Genomic DNA, 22,440 nt, shown 5'->3' on the forward strand with positions numbered 1-22,440 from the left:
TAGCAGTAGGTGACTAAGAGAGTGAACAATGAGGCACGAGGGAGACATCAACCTAGACTATAAAGGGCCAGGAACACAATTCTAAGTTCACACTTCATCTTGACAGCATCAAGAAGCACCACAGTAATTTCTGTGTATCCTTAACAGTATCACCTTAGAGTTCAATGGTTTCTCAGGTCTTCATGAACACAGATTTGTTATTATAAACGATTCTAACTCATAGCAAATGAGAAAATGTTCTCTGTCACTGGGGAACATTTGACAGAATTACCATGACGGAAAACATTTAAGTTTTTAAAAATCTATTAGGTTAAATATTGCATATTTAGAAACATCTGTTTATTCATAGGATACATGGCTCAAGTCATATGGCTTATATCCAAGTTAATGTTGATTATTTTCTTTTGAGTGTAAATATATATATAGCTTTTAAAACTTAATAGCTAATATACTAATAATTTGATGTTATTTCATACTTCTACATTCTATGCACTGTCCTAAGTGCTTTATCATTTCATATCATTTCATTTAATCTTCATGAGACTCTTATTGTTATGGAAAGTGTTACCGCACTTATAGGTGAAGAAACACAGCTAGCAGATATGAAATAACTTGACCAAAGGCACACAGCCCATAAGCAAACAATTCAGCATTTTACCCAGGCAGTCTCTCTCCAGCATGTGCACTCCTAATGCTGAGTTTATATGCTCTGTATGAATCCACTGACAGCTAGAGCTGGTCTTTCTTCCCAGGCCTGTAGAACCATTCTTCTAGGAATGCAGTAGTCCCTAGCCTGCTTGGCTTTCCAAGGTCTTGTCTGTGATCACCACTAGGCTATCCTCCTAGCTCTTCCTTACTGTTGACTGTTAGAATTTCTCTTCTTCATAGTAGCTCTTTTTAGTCCTGGCACATTTATCACTAGACAGAACTATTGGAGGAACGTGAATCTTCTCTTTTCTGCCCCCTCCCCCCTCTGTTTGGTCTACTACCAGACCTCATTTAAAACCTCCTCCATTCTCACAGGATCTGTTTGGCAGAAGGCTTGGGTTTGAGTTTGTCCTACTTCTTCACAACAGAGGGAAAAAAAAGTCAAATCCATCATAGGAGAAATCACAACATGAAATACATTTTTACTCAATTCCAGAGTATTTGTGTGATTATTTACAACGTGATCATGATTACCTGTCATCGATAACCCTCTGTGACTTCTCTATTGTCTGCAAAGTTTCTTCCTGCTTAGAGATGATTTCTAAACTAGCATTTCTCGGGTCCCACACAAGCAGTTGTTGTCTGCAATGACTTTTCTCTGACACTCCATCAGAAAAATCGTGCTCTGAAGTTTTAACACGCACTGTATCCAAGTCAATAATTCATGCTGATTTGCATGGTAACAGTGTGGACATGGCCTCTCCTAAATAAAAAGACCAGGATTTCTCACAGACCCGTGAGATAACCTATGGGTGAACACAGATCATTTCTCAGAGCTCAGTTTATGCTGGATCTTTCCCTCATTATTTCAAAGTCACTAATAAATTGCCTCTCTTTTCTGTTTAGTACAAAACTTCTCCAGAGCCTCAGGCCCAGCACTTCCAAATGTCAGCATCTATGAGCTCTGCACATTCATCTCTGTTCCTTATTTCTCCGAAGTCATCTGTACCTCTCAGAGGTCAGTCCAGGTGGCTTAACATAACACGGGGGTGTGCAGGCATAGGAGTGTATGTATTTTCTCAAAATAAAGCATTTGCTCTATCTTATCTCTCTTACTTGCCTACAAACTTTTCTGGATCCAACCAAGTATCTAGCATAAAGCCTTCCTTACACCTTGCTTGTGATCAACAGAGGATAAATTGTGTTTTTAAATTATCAATCATTCCGTCAAGTTTCCCCAGGTCCTCCACTTTATTTTTATTTATTTATTTTTTTATATAATAATATTTTTTTATTATATTATGTTAGTTACCATACAGTACATCCCTGGTTTCTGATGTAAAGCTCGATGATTCATTGTTTGCGTATAACACACAGTGTACCATGCAATACGTGCCCTCCTTAATGCATCACCAGTCTAACCCATTCCCCCACCTCCTCCCCTCTGAAGCCCTCAGTTTGTTTCTCAGAGTCCATAGTCTCTCATGCTTCATTCCCCCTTCTGATTTCCACTTTAATTTACAGGAATGGAAAGCATATTTTGAGAAACGGAACATGCTATATTTCAAACCGTAATGCAAATACAATGTTTTGTGAAAACTTACAAGTTAGGTTTCCTTAATTTCTATTCATATTTATATATATCTCAATGCGTGTGTATGTGCTTGTGCATATACCTCTGTATGTGTGTATCTGTGTGAACTGCATTTTTGCCATTAGGAATCTGAGGGCAACCTTCCTTTAGTGAGCCCAAGCTTCCTGTTTTCCTATCCTGCAGCCAAAATCCACCTGAAAACATTTCATGCATGATCATAATCAAGCTGAGCTGGTGCCAAGCACTGGGGCGGTGTGTGGGGAGGGGTGTCACCAGGCACAATGGCTCTTTGATGCGTGCAAAGAAGTATGTATAACAGAGTATACAGACTGGTCAAACTAGTGCCTTCTGAAACCAACAGGCAGGAGGACCAGAAATCTGCTGTCATGATGCAAAAGAATTTTCTCAAATTAAAAAAAATAATTTCTAGGGTTTCAGAACCATACAAAACACTGCAACATAGTGTCAGGTCCAGAGGACCAAGTACTAGATTGTAAGACATGAGCCAGACTATATCTGGCTTCCTAGTTCTCAGTACTTGAACCAAACCCTGTAGCTTCTCTTCTGTTCTCCTCTTGATCTGACATACCTTTAAGAACATCAAACAGAATAAAGCAGGGAGAGTGTTTTGGAATTTGTAAAATACTCTATAAATATAATGTGGTGTTATTAGTTTTTGTTGGGGAAAAATTGCTGGGAAAGAGAAATAAAACATCTCTTTGTTCAAAACCTGCTAGGCCGCTGTTTACAATTACCACTGCAGCATGGGTTAGTCAGTGAATTTTATTGCTTTTATTCTGATCTATCTGTTGTCCCCATCTTTTTGTAAGAACAGACATCATTTCTAGGATCCAGGTATTATGCTCAAGTATAATATGGGATGTGAAACAGTTATACTATTAAGTGATGATGAAGCAGTTTATGATGGATGCTTTCTTTCTTTTCTTATATACTTACCCACTGCAATTTTACTTGTCAGTGCAAGAAACCATATTCTCTCATATTTGAAGTACCCGGTTTACAAAGAACTATTATGGATTATATGAATTATACATTTATATAGTCATATATAGAATTTGACTAGGTATCTTTAGTAATATGTTAGTAATGATACTTGAGAGGAACTAAGGAACTGGTAAGAAATCAGTTAAATATTAAAAATATATAAATACATATATAGTAGAATCTGAGTGGTGATATAAAGAATGTTAGTTAGAATTAAGTAAAAAATAATAATAAATTATACAACATTTGAGAAGAAAAACAGGCTCATTACCTCCAAGTACAGAAAATAAATTCTTCCAAAATACAGGTCTTTATATTATAGTAAATAAAATTTTAAAACTCAAATTAGTATATTTTCTATACGTGACTTGATAATATTAATATGTAGAAGATATCTTTAAGCAATATGACACTCTCTCTAAACGGTTTTATATTTATAGTATTATTTTGTTCCGCAATTTTCTTTCCTATAACTAGTAAAAAGGTTGTATCAGCCCAGGCCACAAGAACTTGTCAAACAATTCACATATGTATGTATGTATGTGTGTATGTGTCATCTATCTTCTAAAGAATCTTCTTCACATAGATGAAACTTGAACCAAATCACAAGACTGATCCTTAATTTTTTTTCTGTTTCATACACTTATTGCCATGTGCACACTTAATTTTGTGTGTATTTATTTATTTATTTATTTATGCTTCAAAGAGAAAATAGCATGAGCCATAGCTGCTTATCATCTCCAGAGGGGTATATTCATCTATATCAAAACCTTTCTATGAATGTTAGTAAGGCCTCATTTGACTAAAATCCACCTGTGTTATTTACAAAGAGATCTACTTTCCCAGAGAATCAAGAAGTTGGAAAGAGAATATCCAACGAGGAACAACTCAGCTGTTTCCGGGGAAGGCTTCTGACTAGGGGAAAACAAACGCTCCCAGCGGTTCTTACCTGCAGTGCACAACCATGGGGCCTGCATCAGGAGGGTTACAGGTTTTGACTCTCCGTAAGAAAGCTAGAAAAGGTGTCGGGTGTTCTGGAACGCCGTGGTCAGGCCAGGCAGTGAACTGGAATTGTCTTACTTCTCTCTTCTCGCTCGACCCATTCTGTGAAGTAGGAAGACTGGGTAAAATTCTGTGTTCCTAGCCTCGGGTTGTAATGATGAGCGGTAACACCGGAGGTAACATGAAAGTGTGTCTTAATTCCTCCCCTACCCTATGACCTGTGGGAAGACGCACTCTTTGGAGCTATTTGTAAATAACCGTCTGCTCAGGAAGATAACATTCTTAGGTGAGAAGCAAGACATGTTCCAGGTGTAACAATCAGGAGTGCGCCTGTTGTATTTTATGGAAAGAACTAGTTCTTCCTCATCTATTCTTCATTTGCCGAAACTTCCGTTCAGAGCGAGAGTCCCGTATTTACTGATAAATCGCTGGCCAAGGAGAAAAATTGCTGAGCGATAATGGAAAGAATTATTTCATTCTTCACCGTTGCCAGTGGAATCAAGATTTAAGTAAAGTCTTAAGATATTTGATTTCTCAAAAGACGCTTTGTTTAAATAATGGAAGGGGAAAAGGGAGGGGAAAAAATAAAAGGCAAACCTTGTAAAGTGCAAATGTCCGCACACAGTACGTGGCCAGTTCCACCGTATCGAGCAGCGTGACTTGGACCAGCCCGTGAGTTTCTGTGCCTCTACTGGGCCAATACTGGTCACACTTCACCTGGAAGAAACAAGTGACACATTCAGGGCAGATGCTCATCAATTTCTCTATTAGCTTCATTCAGAGTTGCTGTTGAAGGAAAACAGCTTTTTTGCATTTCATTTTATGTTGATCTTTTTCTGGCATGCATTCTTGTTATCCCAATATATGTAAATTACTGCTCTGATGCCAATATAAACCACATTTTTCAAACTGGTAGGAATACTAAGCAGTAACAGATTCAATTTTCCTGGAGAAAAATAAATTGCAGATTGTTGCTGAGTAAAATAAAGAAAGAGGTATTTGAAACTTTAGAGCACTTGAAAAGAAAACACAAATTTGTTCTGGGATATATGTTATGAATTGCATCAGAAGGATTACGCTCGGCCATTTAAATGACATGGTGAGACAGTTAGTGCTCATCCATCAAGGTTTAAAAGGCACAAGCTAGTTCATCTTGAACTATCACAATTTCCAAATACACTTGGTTAAAGAAAAGTAGAAATAATTTGTGAATCTATCAAAGTATAATAAACAACACAGCATTGTAAAAAATACAAGATAAATGGTATTTGTATCGAAAACAAATTAAATTGGTAATGTGCAGCAGAAAAAGAGCTGTGTGTTCTTTAAAACCAGTCTCAGAGGGTCACACGCTAGTGCAAAGTTTAAATAATTTAAAATTCATTCATTTCAGATGAAAAATCTACAATTTCTATGTGGAGCTGAACAAAAGCACATAAAAAGTATTCAAGCCAATTAGTTTAACATGCAACAGAAAAATAATTCCGAGTCTAGAATACATTTCAAACTTACTATGGGTATTAAAAACCATAATAAAAATGACAAACGCAGCACTATAATTCTAGTAAGGTCATAGATAAGAATATATTTACCCTTTCTATCTCAGATTAAAAGAAAAGATGGGAGTAATTCTTAGCTGAAATGCATTTCTCTAGGTAGAGAAATTTAGTACAGTTTTATATTAGAAATCACACCTTGTAGTTGAAAAAGAAAGATTTGAAAGTCATAATCTCTGGATTTAAACAAAAGCAATGAGGCATTATTATCATAGACACTAGAATTTTTTGGTCCAGTGAATAGAATTGCTAGATAATTATTTGCTTTTATGTTGAATATAAATATTAGTAGCATTCTGTGAATAATATTGTAATTTGCTCTTTCACAGATGTATCACGTGCTCCTCAAAGGACTCGGCTCTTTCTATCCAGATTGTGGGGCTTCCAAAAAGGCAGAGGTTTCACTCTTATCCAATCTCCTAGACAACGAAAGGAGAAAACCACTTCAATGTACAATGTATAATTATACAGCAAAGTGGAGATTGGATTTACATGGTTTGACTCTCGTGCCTTTATTTCAATGGTGAAACCATATAAACACCTATTTTATAAAAAACAAACAAAAGTGGTTCAAGTAAGATGGTAATTTGTGTCTTAATAGGATTTTTAAAACATATTTACATGTTTCTAGATCCATAATATATTCCTCTATATTTATATTACTATGATATGTTCTACTTAAAGAACAAGAACACAAGGGGAAGACAATTCTCTAAGGGGAATATTGATGTAGATGAGAACCTCCTATGCTCTCTGACCATCCATGAAAACCTAAGTTGTATATGGGTGGAATTAGCAGAGGCTACCACATGCCAACTCTACTTAAATAGCCATGATTCAGATTGAAAGAAAATCACAAAATTTATGTCAAAGGCTCTGATTTACACCATATAATGGATGTCAAGTTGATGTCTTGCTGCAAAGGACAAAAGTAACTTTGGGGACCTCTTACTGCAACATTTGCGAGGATGCCAGCAATGCGTTGAGTTAAAAAATGAAGAGAGAAATCCAACTCATTATTTAATAGCTGTAGCTGGATGGCAACCCTTTCCAATTAAAATCAACAGATCAAATCCCATGGGAACAAAATATTGCTATGACAGACACAAAAATGGCAGGGTAATGCAATGAAATGATCTATAAGGTGAGTACGATGCACTGAATTTGGTTCAGTGCATGCACTGAACCAAATTCAGTGCATGTATATTTCAAAGCTGGGAATTGATTATCATCAGACCTTTTGGTGAGATAAGACAAAAGAAATGAAGGAAAGGACCATAAGCCAGCTTTTATGTGACCTCATTATTTAGTGACTTTCCATCAACAACTCCACTCCATCCCTAAGACACAGCAAAAACTGAAGTTACACTAATTATTCTCATACTTCAAGTATTAAGTTTAAAACTGCAACTATCATTGACTTAGACTCTGACTCCTTTAGGAAAAAACAGTACCAGAAAACATTACTTTAAGGAGTGAATATTGTGAACATTTTTAGCTAAAAGAAGAAGAAAAGAAAGCTTTTGTACTCATTTGAAATAACATACTTGAATCTTACTTTTTACCAAAAATCCCCCCAAAATCAATCAATCAAACAGCAGCAGGATTAGAAGCTTTCCCCAGGCTTCTCGGAACAGCTATAGCAATCCACTCTTCCCTTCGTTAGTAAGTACCTGGGCACTCTTTGCTCTCCCTCATTCATCTGCTTTCTAAAGGCTGCATTTAAGGGCTCAGATTTACTGACCTTCTTTTAAGTCCTTCATTTTTAGCCATACACTTAACAAATAATTTCTGATTTCAACACTAGAAAGCAGTTGGGAAGTGTAGTGAGTGAGGGGGGAAAACAAGGGCACAGGAGAAGAGTTAGAAATGATTTTTTCCCCCTAATTATCCAATGCAAATAAGCTTGCTTCATTGTCGCTCTTGAAATGTTTTTATTTGGACAATAGACCCTCCCTCCACCTTGTCTTCTTTTCCCCTGGGGAAAAAATCTCAGAAGGTATTTCTAGAGAGTTAGAACTTTTAGGCTTTGTGCACAGAGCCCAGTGTAGAAGGCTCCCCCTGCGCATCTAAGAGCTAGGAGGCAGCAGCTCCTGAGCACAAACACCGCTGCTCATCTTTTCCTACTTGATTCTGAAGTGACTGACTGCGTCTTCAGGGCTGGTGCAATAGAAGGTTGCGCAGCCTAACTGGATGGCTGGTAAACTGCTTCTTTATTTTTAGGACCAAAGTCCAGCAGCCTCATCTGTTAAATGGGTACAGAATTTCCAGGATGACAGGGTTATCCTAAGGCTCAAAAACCATGCATCTGCATCTCTAAACCCAACAGGCATTCAGTAGGCAACAGCTATTATTAATCCTCTGTTAGACTGTGTTCCCAATTTTTTGATGATTGTGGTTATAAAAATGTAATCCTTGTAAATGTGAACAAAAGAAACATGTTATTAATCCCTGTGGATACGTATTTAGGAGTTGCTGGCAGAAGGCAAGGTCTTAGCAACTGTGGGGACACCAAGGTGAAATGAAATGCAGTCCTGTCCCCAATCCATCAGCGTTACTGACTAAATATAGAGGTATGCTTACATCTGCTGGTTCTTCAAATACATAGCTGTGAGATTTCCAAATAAATCCCTTACTCTACCTGGGTTCTAGTCAGATGTGAGAAGAGAATGTCTTAGTGTCTGAGGGGAAAAAGGAGAGAAGCGGAACATGTTACCCAGGTTGTGGCTTAGAAACCTCACCCAGTAACTCGACCAGAGGCCTAATGTAAATAAGACAGTTCAGATTTCTGGCCAAATTTGGGGATGATACTTATTTTTATTATTACAAAGTGATTATTCTTATGTGGTAACTTCATTTCTTCAAAAATACGAAAAGAACAAGCTGACCGTCACTAAATGTATGCTATGGAATTAATTCATACTCCCTCTTTCATGGGCAACCTGTTAAAAGCAAATTGATGGAATGATAAAACTTGTCATTGGAAGTATCATGCAGGATTTATCCAGTAGGTCTGCTGACTGTGCTTTGGGGAAATGCTTTCTTTCTAGTTCCATTTTTATTTCCATATGCCTTATCTTGGAAGTGCCTGGCACATCACAGACATTCAACAACTGGAAGCCAACTTTATAATCAACTATACTGTGGTCTTCGTTGGCTTATTTTTAAATTGCCCAGACCTTTCTGAAAGCAAAACCTTCTTATTTCAATTTAACAAAGACTCATTGAGCATGGCAGCATGGTGAAGCATCAGAATTCCAAACGTAATAAACCAATACCTTCAAAGTGTCCCAGCATCACTGATGCAAAATACACTTGCTATATGGTACTTTGAAAAGTTTGCCTAGGGCCAGATTATTTAGCCAAAGAAGGACTTGGAAGAAAAAAATAAATGAAAGATGGGAAAGCATAACTGTTCCTGAAAGTAACTGGAAATTAGTGTCTACTATGTTTGGTCAGAGGAACCTTTTATAAGGAGCGATTAGGAAGTATGTTAACAATAGATAACACAAGTCAAAGTTGGTCTTGGGAATATGGAAATGTCAATATACACTCATCAATACACATTTAATAAGGGAGAATGTAATAAAAGGAAGTTTCACATAATTATTAGGATATATTTTAGTGGATGGATAAGTTATATGCTGAACTGTTTGTTTCTATAATATCTCTCTTGGCAGTTTTAAAGAACAACTTCAAAACTTGATTATTCAAAAATAAGTATGGAGATCATCTCAGTGTGTCTATTGCCTTTCAGCGATAATGTCATTTTTTTCACTCTATTAACATTTAGCCATATCTATTTTTGAACAGAAAATAATAGTCTGGTTTGTGTATTTCCCCTCTTCATTTTCTCTTTGTTGACCACTGCATGGTGGAGATCAATTACAATGGAATACTTGAGAGTAATATTAAAGCATTTGACTACCAACGCAGTAATAGCTTTTCATAAATAAAACCAGAAAGTTGAAAAATATTATTCTCTAAAGAAACCAAATTATTCATTATAAAACCACTTATCAGTTCACTGAACTGTTTGAACACCTCAATAAATTGGTATTTCCTTATTTCCTTTTGTTTGATGCATGCTATAGACTAAATATTTGTGTCCCCCCCACCAAAGTCATAGGTTGAAATTTAATCCCCAGTGTGATGGTATGAGGACCTGGGGCCTTTGGGAGGTGATTAGGCCTAGGGTAGAGTCCTCCTGAATAGGGTGTATGCCTTAGAACAGAGACTCCAGAGAGCTCCCTCCCCACTTCCACCATGTGGGGATACAAAAGGAAGACAGTTTTCTGTGAACCAGGAAGTGGAGCCTCACCAGACACCAAATCTGTCGGCTTCTTGATCTTATACTTCCCAGTTTCCAGAACTGTGAGAAGTAGATTTCTGTTGTTTATAAGACGCCCAGTCTATGGCAACAGACTAGGACAGTGAGCCCACCAGAAGTTCATATAGGGACGTGCACTAAACTTTTCAAATGACGTCCCCCCCTAAATTGGCAGTCATTATATCTCAAGTTTCTGGGACTTTGTTGTAACCAGAGGGAAACTCTATGAAGTACCCCTTTGTCTTGGCAAGGCAACACTTCAATGTCAGCTTTTTCCACACAGCCATGGTCCTTAGAGTTCGCACCTCAGCCCCAATCGTACCTGGCAGTGACTGGGTGCCCTATGTAGCCCTACAATTACCTCGGTGTCTGCCTGGAGCTTCTCAGTGGCTGCCTGTGGCCCAGCAACACTCCTGTGTCACCGTTATTGAGCAGTATGTTAGGTGACTTAAAGTTTCAATGAAAAGATAATTTCTGTATACTGGTAGTATCGATACATTTTAACATTTTAACAACCAGTACAATTATACCGGTACATACCAGCTGAACCTCAGCTTTGCCTGAATACAGAGATTGATCCACACTTCTTAAAATTTTAGAAGTGATCTCATCAGCTTGGGAGTGCTATAAACGCGAATGTGGACAATGAGAGGGGCTTTGCACAAAGTTGCCAAGAGCAAAATTGCACCTCTTCCTCCCAGTCCAGTTCTTTCCTAGGCCATGATGCCTCTGACGCACTTTCACAGGAATGTTTGTTTTGGGCCAGAATCTGTAGGCTGCCATCCTAAATCGAGGAGATGGGGGTGGGGGAAAGAAGGTAGAAAAGCTGAGAAGCCAACAAACAGTAAGAAATGGGTGGGATTCTTTCTCTTTTATCTGACATTGTGTCTGTTGACAAGAGAAAACCAAGAGTGTGGAACTTGCTAGATAAGGACCCAAACATCCTTTAGGTTGCCAATATGAGCATCACTGTTTTTGCTGCCAGTGTCCTATTTACATTAAGTATCCACCACTTTTCAAAAACAATCCCATACATCATGCAGACTCCAAAGGCAATGTTTGTGCTGCCGTTTCTACAGTTGCTTAAGGAAAAAGCAGTTTCTGTTGCCCTAGATAGGCAGTGCTTTAGGCTGCAGTTTGAGAAATTAAATGTTCAAGGCCTTCGGCGCTTCCAGTTCTATTTGGAAAAGGACACAGACCTGGCATTTGGAAAGCATTTGCTCTCCATTAAACTTACCGAACCTTGACAAACCAGAGAGGCCAAGAATTAGTCTGCTGCTGGCCAAGGCTGGGCCTTCCAAAACCGATAACAGCAATGAAAACAATAACACTGCCATTTATAATCTTCAACAGGATTCTGCCAACTTCTAACCCAAAAGGACCTCACAATCTGAAAAGAATCTCAAGATGTGTTGTACAGGAAAACAAGAAAACATTTGATCAGAATCTCCTTTGCCTAGAATTCTCCTCTTGGCCATAGAAGCAAATGTGAACGAGTCTCACCTTCCCTCTGTATTGGGGAAGATATACTAAGGTGACGTTCAAGGACAGGGGAGGACATCAGAGGTGGAGGGAGTGATCATTAGGTCAGAAGTGCTCCACCCATCAAATGTCAAGTCTTTGTATTCTAATTCCCTAAATTATTAGTAGAATGTTGTTAACACCAGCCCAGTCCCTTACGCTTTGACAGCATTTAACCTCCATTCATTAGCACAAAAAACAAGACTCAGTGGAGCCGGGAAATTCCCCTGCTATGACCTAAGATAAACTAAAGTTGTGATGCACAAAACACTTGACCTGCTCTAGCAATGGTTGCATAATTTTCTATTTGGGAACAGAATATGGGATTTAGATAGTCTGGAAACCAAGTGCAGAATCCCTCACTTCTAACCCGATGCTTACACCACTAGTCCAGGTGGCCCACACTGAAAGGCAGTTCCAATCATGTCCCTTTTGTTGAGGGTCAAAATTTCACTCCTTGTCCTCAACATTTATAGCACTAATCGTAGCACAATACCACAATAACAGCACTTCAAGTGATTCAACTCCCACTGTAAAGCTTGCAAGACAACAGAAGCAACAGAGCATCAACCCTGGGCAGTGAGTAAGGGCAAGCTGGTGACGACAAGAGAAAGTCAGATATCCCTTAACGCTGGTTAGGCCATTTCAGCTTATAACATTAATCACGGCTGCTGAAGAATTTGTTAAGCATGAGACTTATACATTCCCTCCATCTTGAATTCCTTAGGATGGGAAACAAAATAGAAGAGAAACAGCCCAAAGCAAATAGATGAAGGTGGGGGAGAGAAAAGGACAATCACCCCCTAAATAATAGAGGTTCTTGGGCCAGGAGTCACCTTGGCAAATCCTACCTTAGAATCTCCAATGGTCCAAGTGAGGCTGCCAACCGTGTGTCCTAGCTGCCCACAAATAAAACCCTTGGACTGGAAATCCCAGCTGTATACATTTACTCTCTTACCAGTGCTTCATTTTTTCCAAACTTTTTCTTCCTTCCATGTGGTTGCCCAAACCAATTCATGTGCTTACTGGCATGTTATGAAACATGGAAACAATTAGAGACCACATTCTAGGGCACGAGAGAATGACTCGCTACAGAATCAATGAACTATGCAGAACTTGAGAGGATTTGGCAAAAAAGATGGAAATTGCAGAATAAGACCTACTAACAATATCTAATGTCACACAGCACACTCTACAAGGCTTTAAACTGATCTGTGTGTTTTCAGGCAGGCAGCAGTTGTACTTTACTTTCAAAATCTCTAGTTATAGCCTTATATTTTGTTTTGTTTCTTTATATATCCAGATGAAACTCAGAAAATATTCAATGTACACATTCTCTCTTCAGGGTTTGATAGCTGAATGTACACACTATGCAAACAGTCTTCTCAGTTAAGTTTGGAATTCTTGCAAGGCCACATTTGAGGGGTAGTATTTGAAAATCAAAGAACTTAAGTTTCCAAAAGACCAATTTGAGTCCTAAGTCATCACACTTGGAAGGGCTTCTTTAGCCAATGAAATGTGAAGAATGGTCAGTTCTTTAACAAAAGGCTAGTGAAACTTCTAATACATGTTAATGAACCCAAGAGCCTTTGTGTGAGTGAGCTGTTCTAACTTGGCAAAGGTTTAAGCACTGCTGCTTTATCATCCAAAGACCTGGGGGAGAGGCAAAAGCACAAAGCTAGAAAACACAGGACATAGGTACTAAGGGGGCAATTCCCTAGCACTGTCAAGTAAGTAAGAGAACGGGGAGGGGTAATGCAAAACTGAATCAAAGGGAAACGTGGTATCAAGAATATATGATCTTTAGTGACAATTATTACTACATGTAATTCGTGTTGACATTACTATTTTCATATCGTATTGCCTCAAGATATGGTTGCAGTGGAAGCTGCAGCCAGAACATCCTTGTGGTCCATGTGCAGACTGATTAACAATTCTCTGCATCAGTGCCTTGATTCTGGAGATTCTGTCCTGGGGAAGGCAAGTGCAAACGTGAGCTCTGTTTGACCACAGTACATGGGTGTTAGACTGGGAACGGTGGGCAGAATTCATCATGAGCAGTGACTCTATGAGGCTGGTCAGGATTCACTGTCAGCCACAGAGAAACAAATGCAATTCATTTGGGAACAAAAACTGAATTATTTGAGAGCAGCTTTAGGGGAACCTGAGGTTGTATTGGTACATCTTCCCAGCTCTCTGTCTCAACCAAACACTAACAGCTGAGATTCACTGAGGCCCCTTGTCATATTCTTTTCCTTGGTTAATACCCACAATAATTCTTCTGTGTAATTTAAAAAGGACAAATGAGACTTTCAGGGATCCCAGTAATGTGTTTATTGTCACACAGTTAGTAAGCACTATAGCTGGAATCTAAACCCAGACATTTGACTGCAAGGCACCCCTATTTAGGACTGTGTCATATAATTCCTTTCTCTCTGATGGTGGTTTCCCCAGGCAGTCTTATGAAATATCATCTATCTTCTCTTCCCTTTCCTCTTCTTCGCTCTCCCCCATCCCAAAATCGCCAGTCAACATGTACTCCTGCATACAAGTACTCTGCTGTACCCAGAAGTGTTTACACACACACACACACACACACACACACACACACACACACATACATACACACACATACTTTTTTCTCCCTGTATACCAAAGGGGGTGAATATTATTTCAAGAACCTGAGCCTTCTTGCAAATAATGAAATTTCAGGCTCCAGCCCTTAGAGAGGTGATTTGTTTCCACCACCCGGACCACCTCCCTTATTAGGGAGACTACAAGCAGTCCCTAAATAAAGCCAGACTAGTTCAAATGTCTGCTTTGAAGTTGGCTACTGGGAATTGAAAATTCACTGAGTCCCCAGATCAGCCCACACAACCCACAGAATTCCTAAAGCATAAAACTATATTTCAGTAACAATTAACCATTATTTAGAGAAACTCAATCCAAGTTCTTAGTTGCAAATCCAGGAATGCCTTCCCCTTTCTCCCTAGACTTTAGGTGAAGGAGCAACTGGATAGGGAAAAAGCGAAGTAGGAGGATGTGAAGGAAAAGATGGAAGAGCAAGTGAGATAATTTGGGGGACCAGTGCCTTGCTAGATTTCTCTGTTGCATTTGGTCATTTATCCTCAAGCATGCTAGACTGGGGAACGAAGGGCTCTGGGGCCTTGTGGGTCAGGGCTCATTTGTATCGTCAGATTGATGATGTTGCAACTCCTCAATATTGGCTTATGCAGGTCGGTCATCACAAGTTTGGGTACAGACTGAACCACCACAGAATAAAAATCACAAGACAGCATTTTAATTGGGCTCCTTAGGCCATTTAACAAAGGAGAAAGCTAACTTGCAAGAGCAAAGAGTAATTAATGAAGGGAGCAAACAGAGGTTCATTTAGTAACTTCAAAATAAGTTCCTCTGTCTGAGGTGGGGGAAAAAAAGGTAGCCTGCAACATAAAGATAAACTGTAGGTATTTAAGTCACAATACCTTCCGCCAGGACTGCTCATTACCATCAGATGCTGCGGTGGCAGTGGGGCCGGTTAGAACTAACTTTATTATTAGAAGCAATTAGGGAGAAAAGGGGCAGAATTTCATTTGGTTATTTCAAAACAAGTTTCTGTGCACGGTTTAATGAAGGCCTGCAGTGTCAAGATAAAATGTGTGTTTTACTGGAAACAGCTTTTGCAAATGACTGCTTGCTACCACCGGTGTCTCCAGGCAGAGCAGTCTGGGTAGGCTGGATTTACATGCATGCTGTAATATAATCGTTCAGCTGTCTCAGCTTCACCGAAGTGTTAACAGGCAATATGGCCTAATGGTTAAGCACACGTGTTCTGTCTGTCTTCAGATCCTCACTCTGACCTTGATGGCTGAATGACCTTGAGTGACCTTCTGGAATGTTCTAGGCTTAGTTGATTCACATGTTTATCTCACAGGATTGTTGTGAAATATTAATATGTCTAATATGTGTTAGATGATGCATTATGAAGAGTTACATCCAAGAAACATTTGGGTGGGGGTTGTTTTTACAGGACTTGCTATATAGGAGTCACCCTGAGTACAAATCAATAATGGATCCATTTTCATCTTTTTAATGGTGTTTTTGTGTAAAGAATGACAATGACGTTTGTCTTCATAGTCATACAGTTTTCATCTAAATTCCTTTCAGACAGTATTTCAGTATTTCTATACAATTCACATGTTATAAAGAGGTTTGATTACCTTCTGGGTTTGCTAAACCAGTTGTGTACCATATCCTTTACTTCCACCTTTAAAGTAATGGCTGGGACTTTTGTATTTTATTGAGTCTGAGCTTTCTCCTTATGAATCCCCTGCATGGCCTTCCACTCTTCCCTCATCTACATACCTGGGCTAAAAGAAACTGCCATGTATTGAGCTTAGGAGACTATTTAAAAAACTCAACTGTCACACAACAAATGGGGAACTGGGCTTTGGCTTCCTTCTAAATATCTTTTTGAGGCTACTGTGACCACAGTAATAGAGATCTCTTACCAGTGGTTTCAAACTCTGCCCCCGATGTCCTACTCTTCAGTGACAGTATGTTTTGCCTTCAATGATTTTTCAGAGACTCCTTCATTAAATTCTCAAGGTTAAAGATTGATTTTCATCAGATGGCTACAATATTTGCATATTCACTTGGGAATATGGCACACTGCTTACCCATTATGTTTTAGTTTTGCAAATCAATAACAGTTAACTAATGTGCCATGCACCATAATATTGGACCCATATGATGAATAAAACCCCCTTCTTAGACCTTAACAAGCAATGAATCTGTTAATAAAATCTATTCATTTTGGAGAAGGCTAAAGTAGCAAAATGCCCTCTACACATCTATGTGTTTTCTCGGCTGTGTATTAACCCACATCATTTTTCTGGCTGCCCTAACTTAATTTATGGTAATTTGAATAATTTATATAACAGCCTCTTTCACAGAATTTTAGACCTTGCCCAGCAGATTATGAGAAAGAAAAAGTTAAAAATACTGACAAGTATATATTGGTGGGATTCTTCCCCAAAGTCTGTGTTCTTGTTCAATGTGAGTTTTATATATATATCTATATATCTATATCTATATCTATCTATATATATATAAACACATTGTAATGAGAGAATTTCCTCTTGAAAGACTCAGTGTTAAAGAACGGTTTCATCAGAGTAGTTGATGCCCATTCATAATTTGTTCCTGTTAGAAAGTCAAAGCTTAAGGAAAGGGTAGATTCTGAAGAGAATAAAATATGCAGCATAGGGGCTACCTGAGGAAAGATGTGAAGAGGGAGAAAGTAGATATTCTTACCCTGGATCGCTCTTCTAGTTTTGTCATCATGACAACTGTTGCACTCCGTTGCTCCCATATCATTCTCCAAAAGTCCCCAAATGTTTCGGGGAGAGATCCCTGTGTGGCAATATAGGCGTTTTGTTTTCTATAGCCATCTATGTAGTTGGCATTCACATAGTCACTTCCTGGGATGCCTGTAAAACGAGAAGTGTTATTCCATGAGGCAAACCTATCACAAGAGGATACAGCCTGGGATCTGGCCTGAGGGCAACGTTATATTATTGTTCCACACTATGCTAGAGGAATCAAGGGTTAATAACAGAGACATGGTCTAGAGGTCAAAACAGGCAATAACCATGTTAACAAACAAGTATACAATTACAATGTGTCCTAAGCAAGGTAAAGTCTCACTGGGACTATCACATTAAAGAAATAGGTGTTCCAGGTGTTGGATGTCTGTAATATGACAAGGTAGATACCAAAGAAAGAAAAATACAACTGATTATCCAGAAGGTGCTATTTTTCTCACACACTATCTATTTTCTCCACTGCATTGGTAAAATACAGCATGCAAAGGAGGACAGAAATTAATCTGGCCACATTCCTCACTCATGCTATTCCACATTGCCAGACAAATATGAAATAAAATAATGTCTGAGTCTGAAAATGCAGTGTAGGGTGGAGCACATGTAACAGTGAGAAATTCTTCGCAAATTTAGCTAACAGGGAACTCATTTAATCCTTAAAACAACTCTATGAAATAAATCCTGTCTGGATCTTCCTTTAATAAAGGAGAAAACTGAGGTGCATAGAGACGAAAGCACTTGCTCTAACTGGTAGAGTCTGGTTTATGACAGTCAGTCTGTCTGCTACGTCTGTCTTAGCCTCTGCAGGGACGGCTTCTTGTTTAAACCTCACAGTACTGTTGTACCACGGCACCTTTCCTTGGATTATAACAATTGCCTCTTAATTGCTTATCCCAATCCACCTGTGTCCTTTGCAGTCTGCTGTTCATCTATCATGAGAGCAGTTTCTAAGAAAATATTTCTGGCACTGTAACTTCTTTCCTTCAAACCCAACAATGGGCTTCCATTTACTTCCAGTAAAATCCAAACGTTCAATAATAGTTACAAAGCTCCACACTTTACCAAACACATCTTGTTCCACTCACCTCCCTGCCTTCTAAACTCTAGACACTGGTCCAGCCTCCGCTGGTAGAAAACGCTGCTCTCCTACTCAGTGCCATCCCACGCTTTAGAGCACATTCTGTATCTCTTGCCCATTGCAAAATGCTCATCCTATATTTCAGAAAGCCTGCCCTTGATACTCTTGGACCTTGGAACTCCCTTGACAACTGTTTAGATTACTTATTACACATTGTAATTATATACTTGTTTATTAACATGTTTATTGCCTGTTTTGACCTCTAGACCACATCTCTGTTATTAAGCCTTGCTATCTCTAGGGACAAAAAGAAATTTGCCCCAGTTTTGACATCTAATAAGTAGCAGAGCTTGAATTCGATGCTGATATTCTGACTGAAAGTCTAATTCAGCATGACACATTTAAGAGGAATATAGATAAATTTGAGCTTCTTCTAGAGAGAGTGACCAGAGTGGTTAAGGAAATCAAAGCTGTTCTGTATGAGAAAGGGATGCGTAGTACAGCTTGGCAGAGGAAAATGTAGGGGCTGGGGATGAGAGCTGCCTGTGAGGATCTGAAGAGAGGGTTAGGTTTACTCAGTTGAGATCCAAATTTTTCAATTCTGAATGATGTAACTACAGAGAGAATTTCATCTCCAATATAATAAAGCATTTTCAAATTGTCAGAACCAAAAAGGGAACAGATTTCCTTGGGATGTAACAAGTCGCTTATCCCTGGAGGGGAAAAAGCCCTTTATACTGGCAAAATACGAGAGGTAGCACTAAAACCTGTACATGGCCCCTTCTTGCCCTGGGAAAATATGAGTCCTGGAGCTACGAGAAAAAAAAAAAAAAGACGGAATATTTTCTTTATAATGGAACATATGTTCCCAAGCTAAAATTGTTATATTTCACTGATTGCCACTTGCAATTACTTTGACTGCTTTTCTGATTCCAGTTGTAAAACTGATCCTCTCAAAAAAGTAATGAAAGTCAGATGGGAACTACTGGGCTCCGAGATGAACACATGGATATGAAATACCACCAGCATTAGTGAAAAGCCTTTTGAGGAAAAACTGAAATGCACGGTTGGTTGTAACATTATTCATCTATTACAGCTACTCAAGTAGCAGTTGGGGTCTGGCAGCCCTTTGTTGATAAAGATCCTATTCCTCCAGACACCAAATTACTGTCGATTCAAAAGACAGTTTAAATAAAGTCCTCAGGTTACAGCCACTGGGAAGCACACACAACCTCATGTCCACAGGATTTGGTTATGAGCCAACACTGAATCTATTTTATAATACAGGAAAAGCCCATTTGCAAAATTTTAATTTAACAGTTAACAACATTAAAGAATTGATTTAAAAAAAAAAGGTCCTGGCTAAAGGCATCCCTCAGCTACCAATATACAGAAAAGTTTTTTCTCAGCAAGTTCAAAATAGAGAAATCTGGGTTAATGACTCAGAAAATGCATCAGCCAGGCATTGTGCCATTTCCCCCTTATCAAGGATAACAATTACTCTGAATAATGTGTCAGAAGACAGAGGAGATGGACAAGAGAGTCACATCTAAAGGAAGGGAATCAGCCCCGCCCAACATTCTTATATAAATTTTAATCATTTATTAGGTAATGAACTGTTTTTTTTGACAAACTGCTTAAGCTCGAATAATAAATTATGATTATTTTTTAANGAAGGGAATCAGCCCCGCCCAACATTCTTATATAAATTTTAATCATTTATTAGGTAATGAACTGTTTTTTTTTTGACAAACTGCTTAAGCTCGAATAATAAATTATGATTATTTTTTAGTGGGGGTGGGTTGCTACTTAATAATGCTTGCTCCTCCCAGGAATAAAAATACAAAAAATCTGCCTGAAAAATACTAGGCACTTGGGATCTGTACTGTATCACCAAATGCTTTAAGAATTTGGGACCTGGTATTTTGAAAAGGAAGTTAAAAGGAAAAATTCAATACCTAGTAGAGTTAATTATTAGGCTAATGTTTATATCTTGAAGATAATGCTGAGGTTCCTTTTCTGTTTTGACACTCATCTGTAAGTAGGTACTACCTGGAATGCACACCTCCTTCCAAGAAAAATCCCTTTCCATATTCCAGCAGAAAGACATTCCAGGTCAGTCCTCTCCAATACAACCTTTACAAGATGGGGATGTGAGAGATGGCTATGTTTTACAGAAGCACTAGGATCTAATGTGTCCGTACTTCGTAAAACCCAAACAACAAGCTGTATAGAAAGATGAATGAGAAAAGATTTTAGGAAGGGTGGTTGGTTTGCCCTTTTAAAAACATTAACCTCAGACTGGAAACTAAAGTTGAACAGAACTGTGTTTCAAGCAGATGAGATCTCAGTTTTCAGTGTGACATATTTAGAAAGATTTTTCCACCAATCTTGTGAGAAAAACAACATGGTGGCTTTCCAAGTGTTTTGGTGCCATGAAATGCCTCTTCAGTAGCTTGTGATTGCAATGTTTCTGCTGGGAGGCTGAATCTACAAAATCCTTTCACTTTTTTGGGGGTGACCTTCTACAAGTAATGCATATTTGTTTATTTAATTTTCAATTCCCTGCCTTATCCAGAATATGATTTGCATCTGCTAATGCAACGCTAATCAGAGTGCACTACTAATCCAAGAGAAGTGTGTGAGCATTAATTGAATTCCTCTGGGTCTATGATGGATGGAAATCTAACTTAACATGCAGTACTGAAAGAATATAGAATTACTATAAATTAGCTGATAGCTTTTAATTTTTGGAGTCAAGGAGACCTTTGTCTAATACTATGATAATAATGGTGTTACTTTTTTTTTCTTTTTTTTGTGGGTGTTGCTTATTAAAACAATGAAAGCATAACAAAGATGTCTGCCTTTAGCTCATCATAAGCAAATACCTTAGGCCTGGCCCTGCTGTAGGTACTGTCTTTCTTGGAGTCAGTTGGTCCTAACGTCTTTGTTCAAGAACAGCTTACTACCTTTATAAAAGTAGGTTCCTGATTTCCCATGAACTGTTTTATTTGTACTTTCCACTTACCAACAGTCATGTAAACAGGTCCAACACCCATAATTATCATTCTAATCTTGTACATGAGAAAACTGAGGCTAGATCTTAAATTCATATTGTACCTATATGCCCCTTTCCTGTGTTATAGTGTGTTTCATCTGGTGATGGACTGTTCTTTCTTGTGGTGCATACAAATATTGCTTACATGCATTATACTGGGTTTTGTGTTTGGGGCAAAGAAAACTTGGAGTTATAAAACGAAAGCCTTTAAGACCAACAGAGATTTTGATGAGGTGAGCGGTTGGTAGAGCTGTGCTTCTGTGTCCTTCATGCATAGCAAGACACAGCAACAGCTACTCAAACAGAATTAGGACAGTTTTAGGCTCTCATTTCATTTGCTAGGAATTGCTGGTTATAGCTTTCAGTGAAAAGTAAGTCTAGGCATGGACTTTGGGCTCTGCTGTTCTTTTAATTGTTTGCAAAGTTTTGGAAATGTATCATGAATTCAACATGCAAGGACAATGTTATTTTTTTTCACCTAAGCAAAGGATTAATAGAACAGGGCTTCATGACATTGGTCCCACATGTGTTTGAATATTAACAGAAGGAGAGAAATCCTTGGAAAGACGAAGCTACTCTGAAAGAATATTCGTGATGAATAAATAATTCATGCTGAAGAATGCTTTAAAACCTTGAAAGCATGTTGAACTGCCAAAGAATATATTATCTGAGCTGTTTTGTCATGAGTGGGTTAAAAAAATTTTTTTTTCCTGTTAACTCGAGGAGGACTAATTGGGTCATATGGGTCTATTAAAATAGAACAAAAAACAAGGGGCACCTCAGTGGCTCATTTGGTTAAACATCTGACGCTTGATTTCAGCTAAGGTCGTGATCTCAGGGGTATGAGATCGAGTCCTATGTCAGGCTCTGTGCTGGGCGTAAAGCCTGCTTAAGATTCTCTCTCTCCCTCTACTTCTTCCCCCGCCACCCAAAATAAAACAACACAAAACAAAAACCTAAACAAAAAAACAAAAAACCAACTTGCCTTGCTCTCAATTTTTCAGGTCAGGAGATAATTTGATTTGAAAAGATTTCTCTTATTGAACGGTGTTCATAATTATAAAAGTTTTATAATAAGCCCTATGCCCTGATGTTACATGAAAAAACAAGACCCCAAATAGTACAGGAATTATTTTATTAATGTGAACTTAAGTAATTAGAGTGGGTATGTGAATGCCTCTGTATCACTCCATTCTGTAGGAAAAGTCACAACGTGCATTTTAAAGTCCTGAAACTATACTAAGCACTTGCTAAAACTTTAGAG

At 38.4% G+C, this 22,440-nt stretch overlaps 1 protein-coding gene across 38 annotated transcripts in view; it reads right to left on the reverse strand.

The window, feature by feature from the left end:
* Positions 1 to 22,440, reverse strand: part of PTPRD (protein tyrosine phosphatase receptor type D) — a 2,142,161-nt gene that overhangs the window by 41,643 nt on the left and 2,078,078 nt on the right. For all 38 annotated transcript variants that reach the window (XM_034663855.1, XM_034663876.1, XM_034663861.1 and 35 more), the window contains 3 exons: positions 16,973 to 17,148; positions 4,847 to 4,966; positions 4,197 to 4,351 (listed from right to left, as the gene is read on the reverse strand). In XM_034663855.1, coding sequence (XP_034519746.1) covers positions 4,197 to 4,351; positions 4,847 to 4,966; positions 16,973 to 17,148 — 451 coding nt within the window. The remainder of the gene's footprint in view (positions 1 to 4,196; positions 4,352 to 4,846; positions 4,967 to 16,972; positions 17,149 to 22,440) is intronic.

This window comes from Ailuropoda melanoleuca, chromosome 7 (genome assembly GCF_002007445.2).
Source record: "Ailuropoda melanoleuca isolate Jingjing chromosome 7, ASM200744v2, whole genome shotgun sequence".
Taxonomy (NCBI): domain Eukaryota; kingdom Metazoa; phylum Chordata; class Mammalia; order Carnivora; family Ursidae; genus Ailuropoda; species Ailuropoda melanoleuca.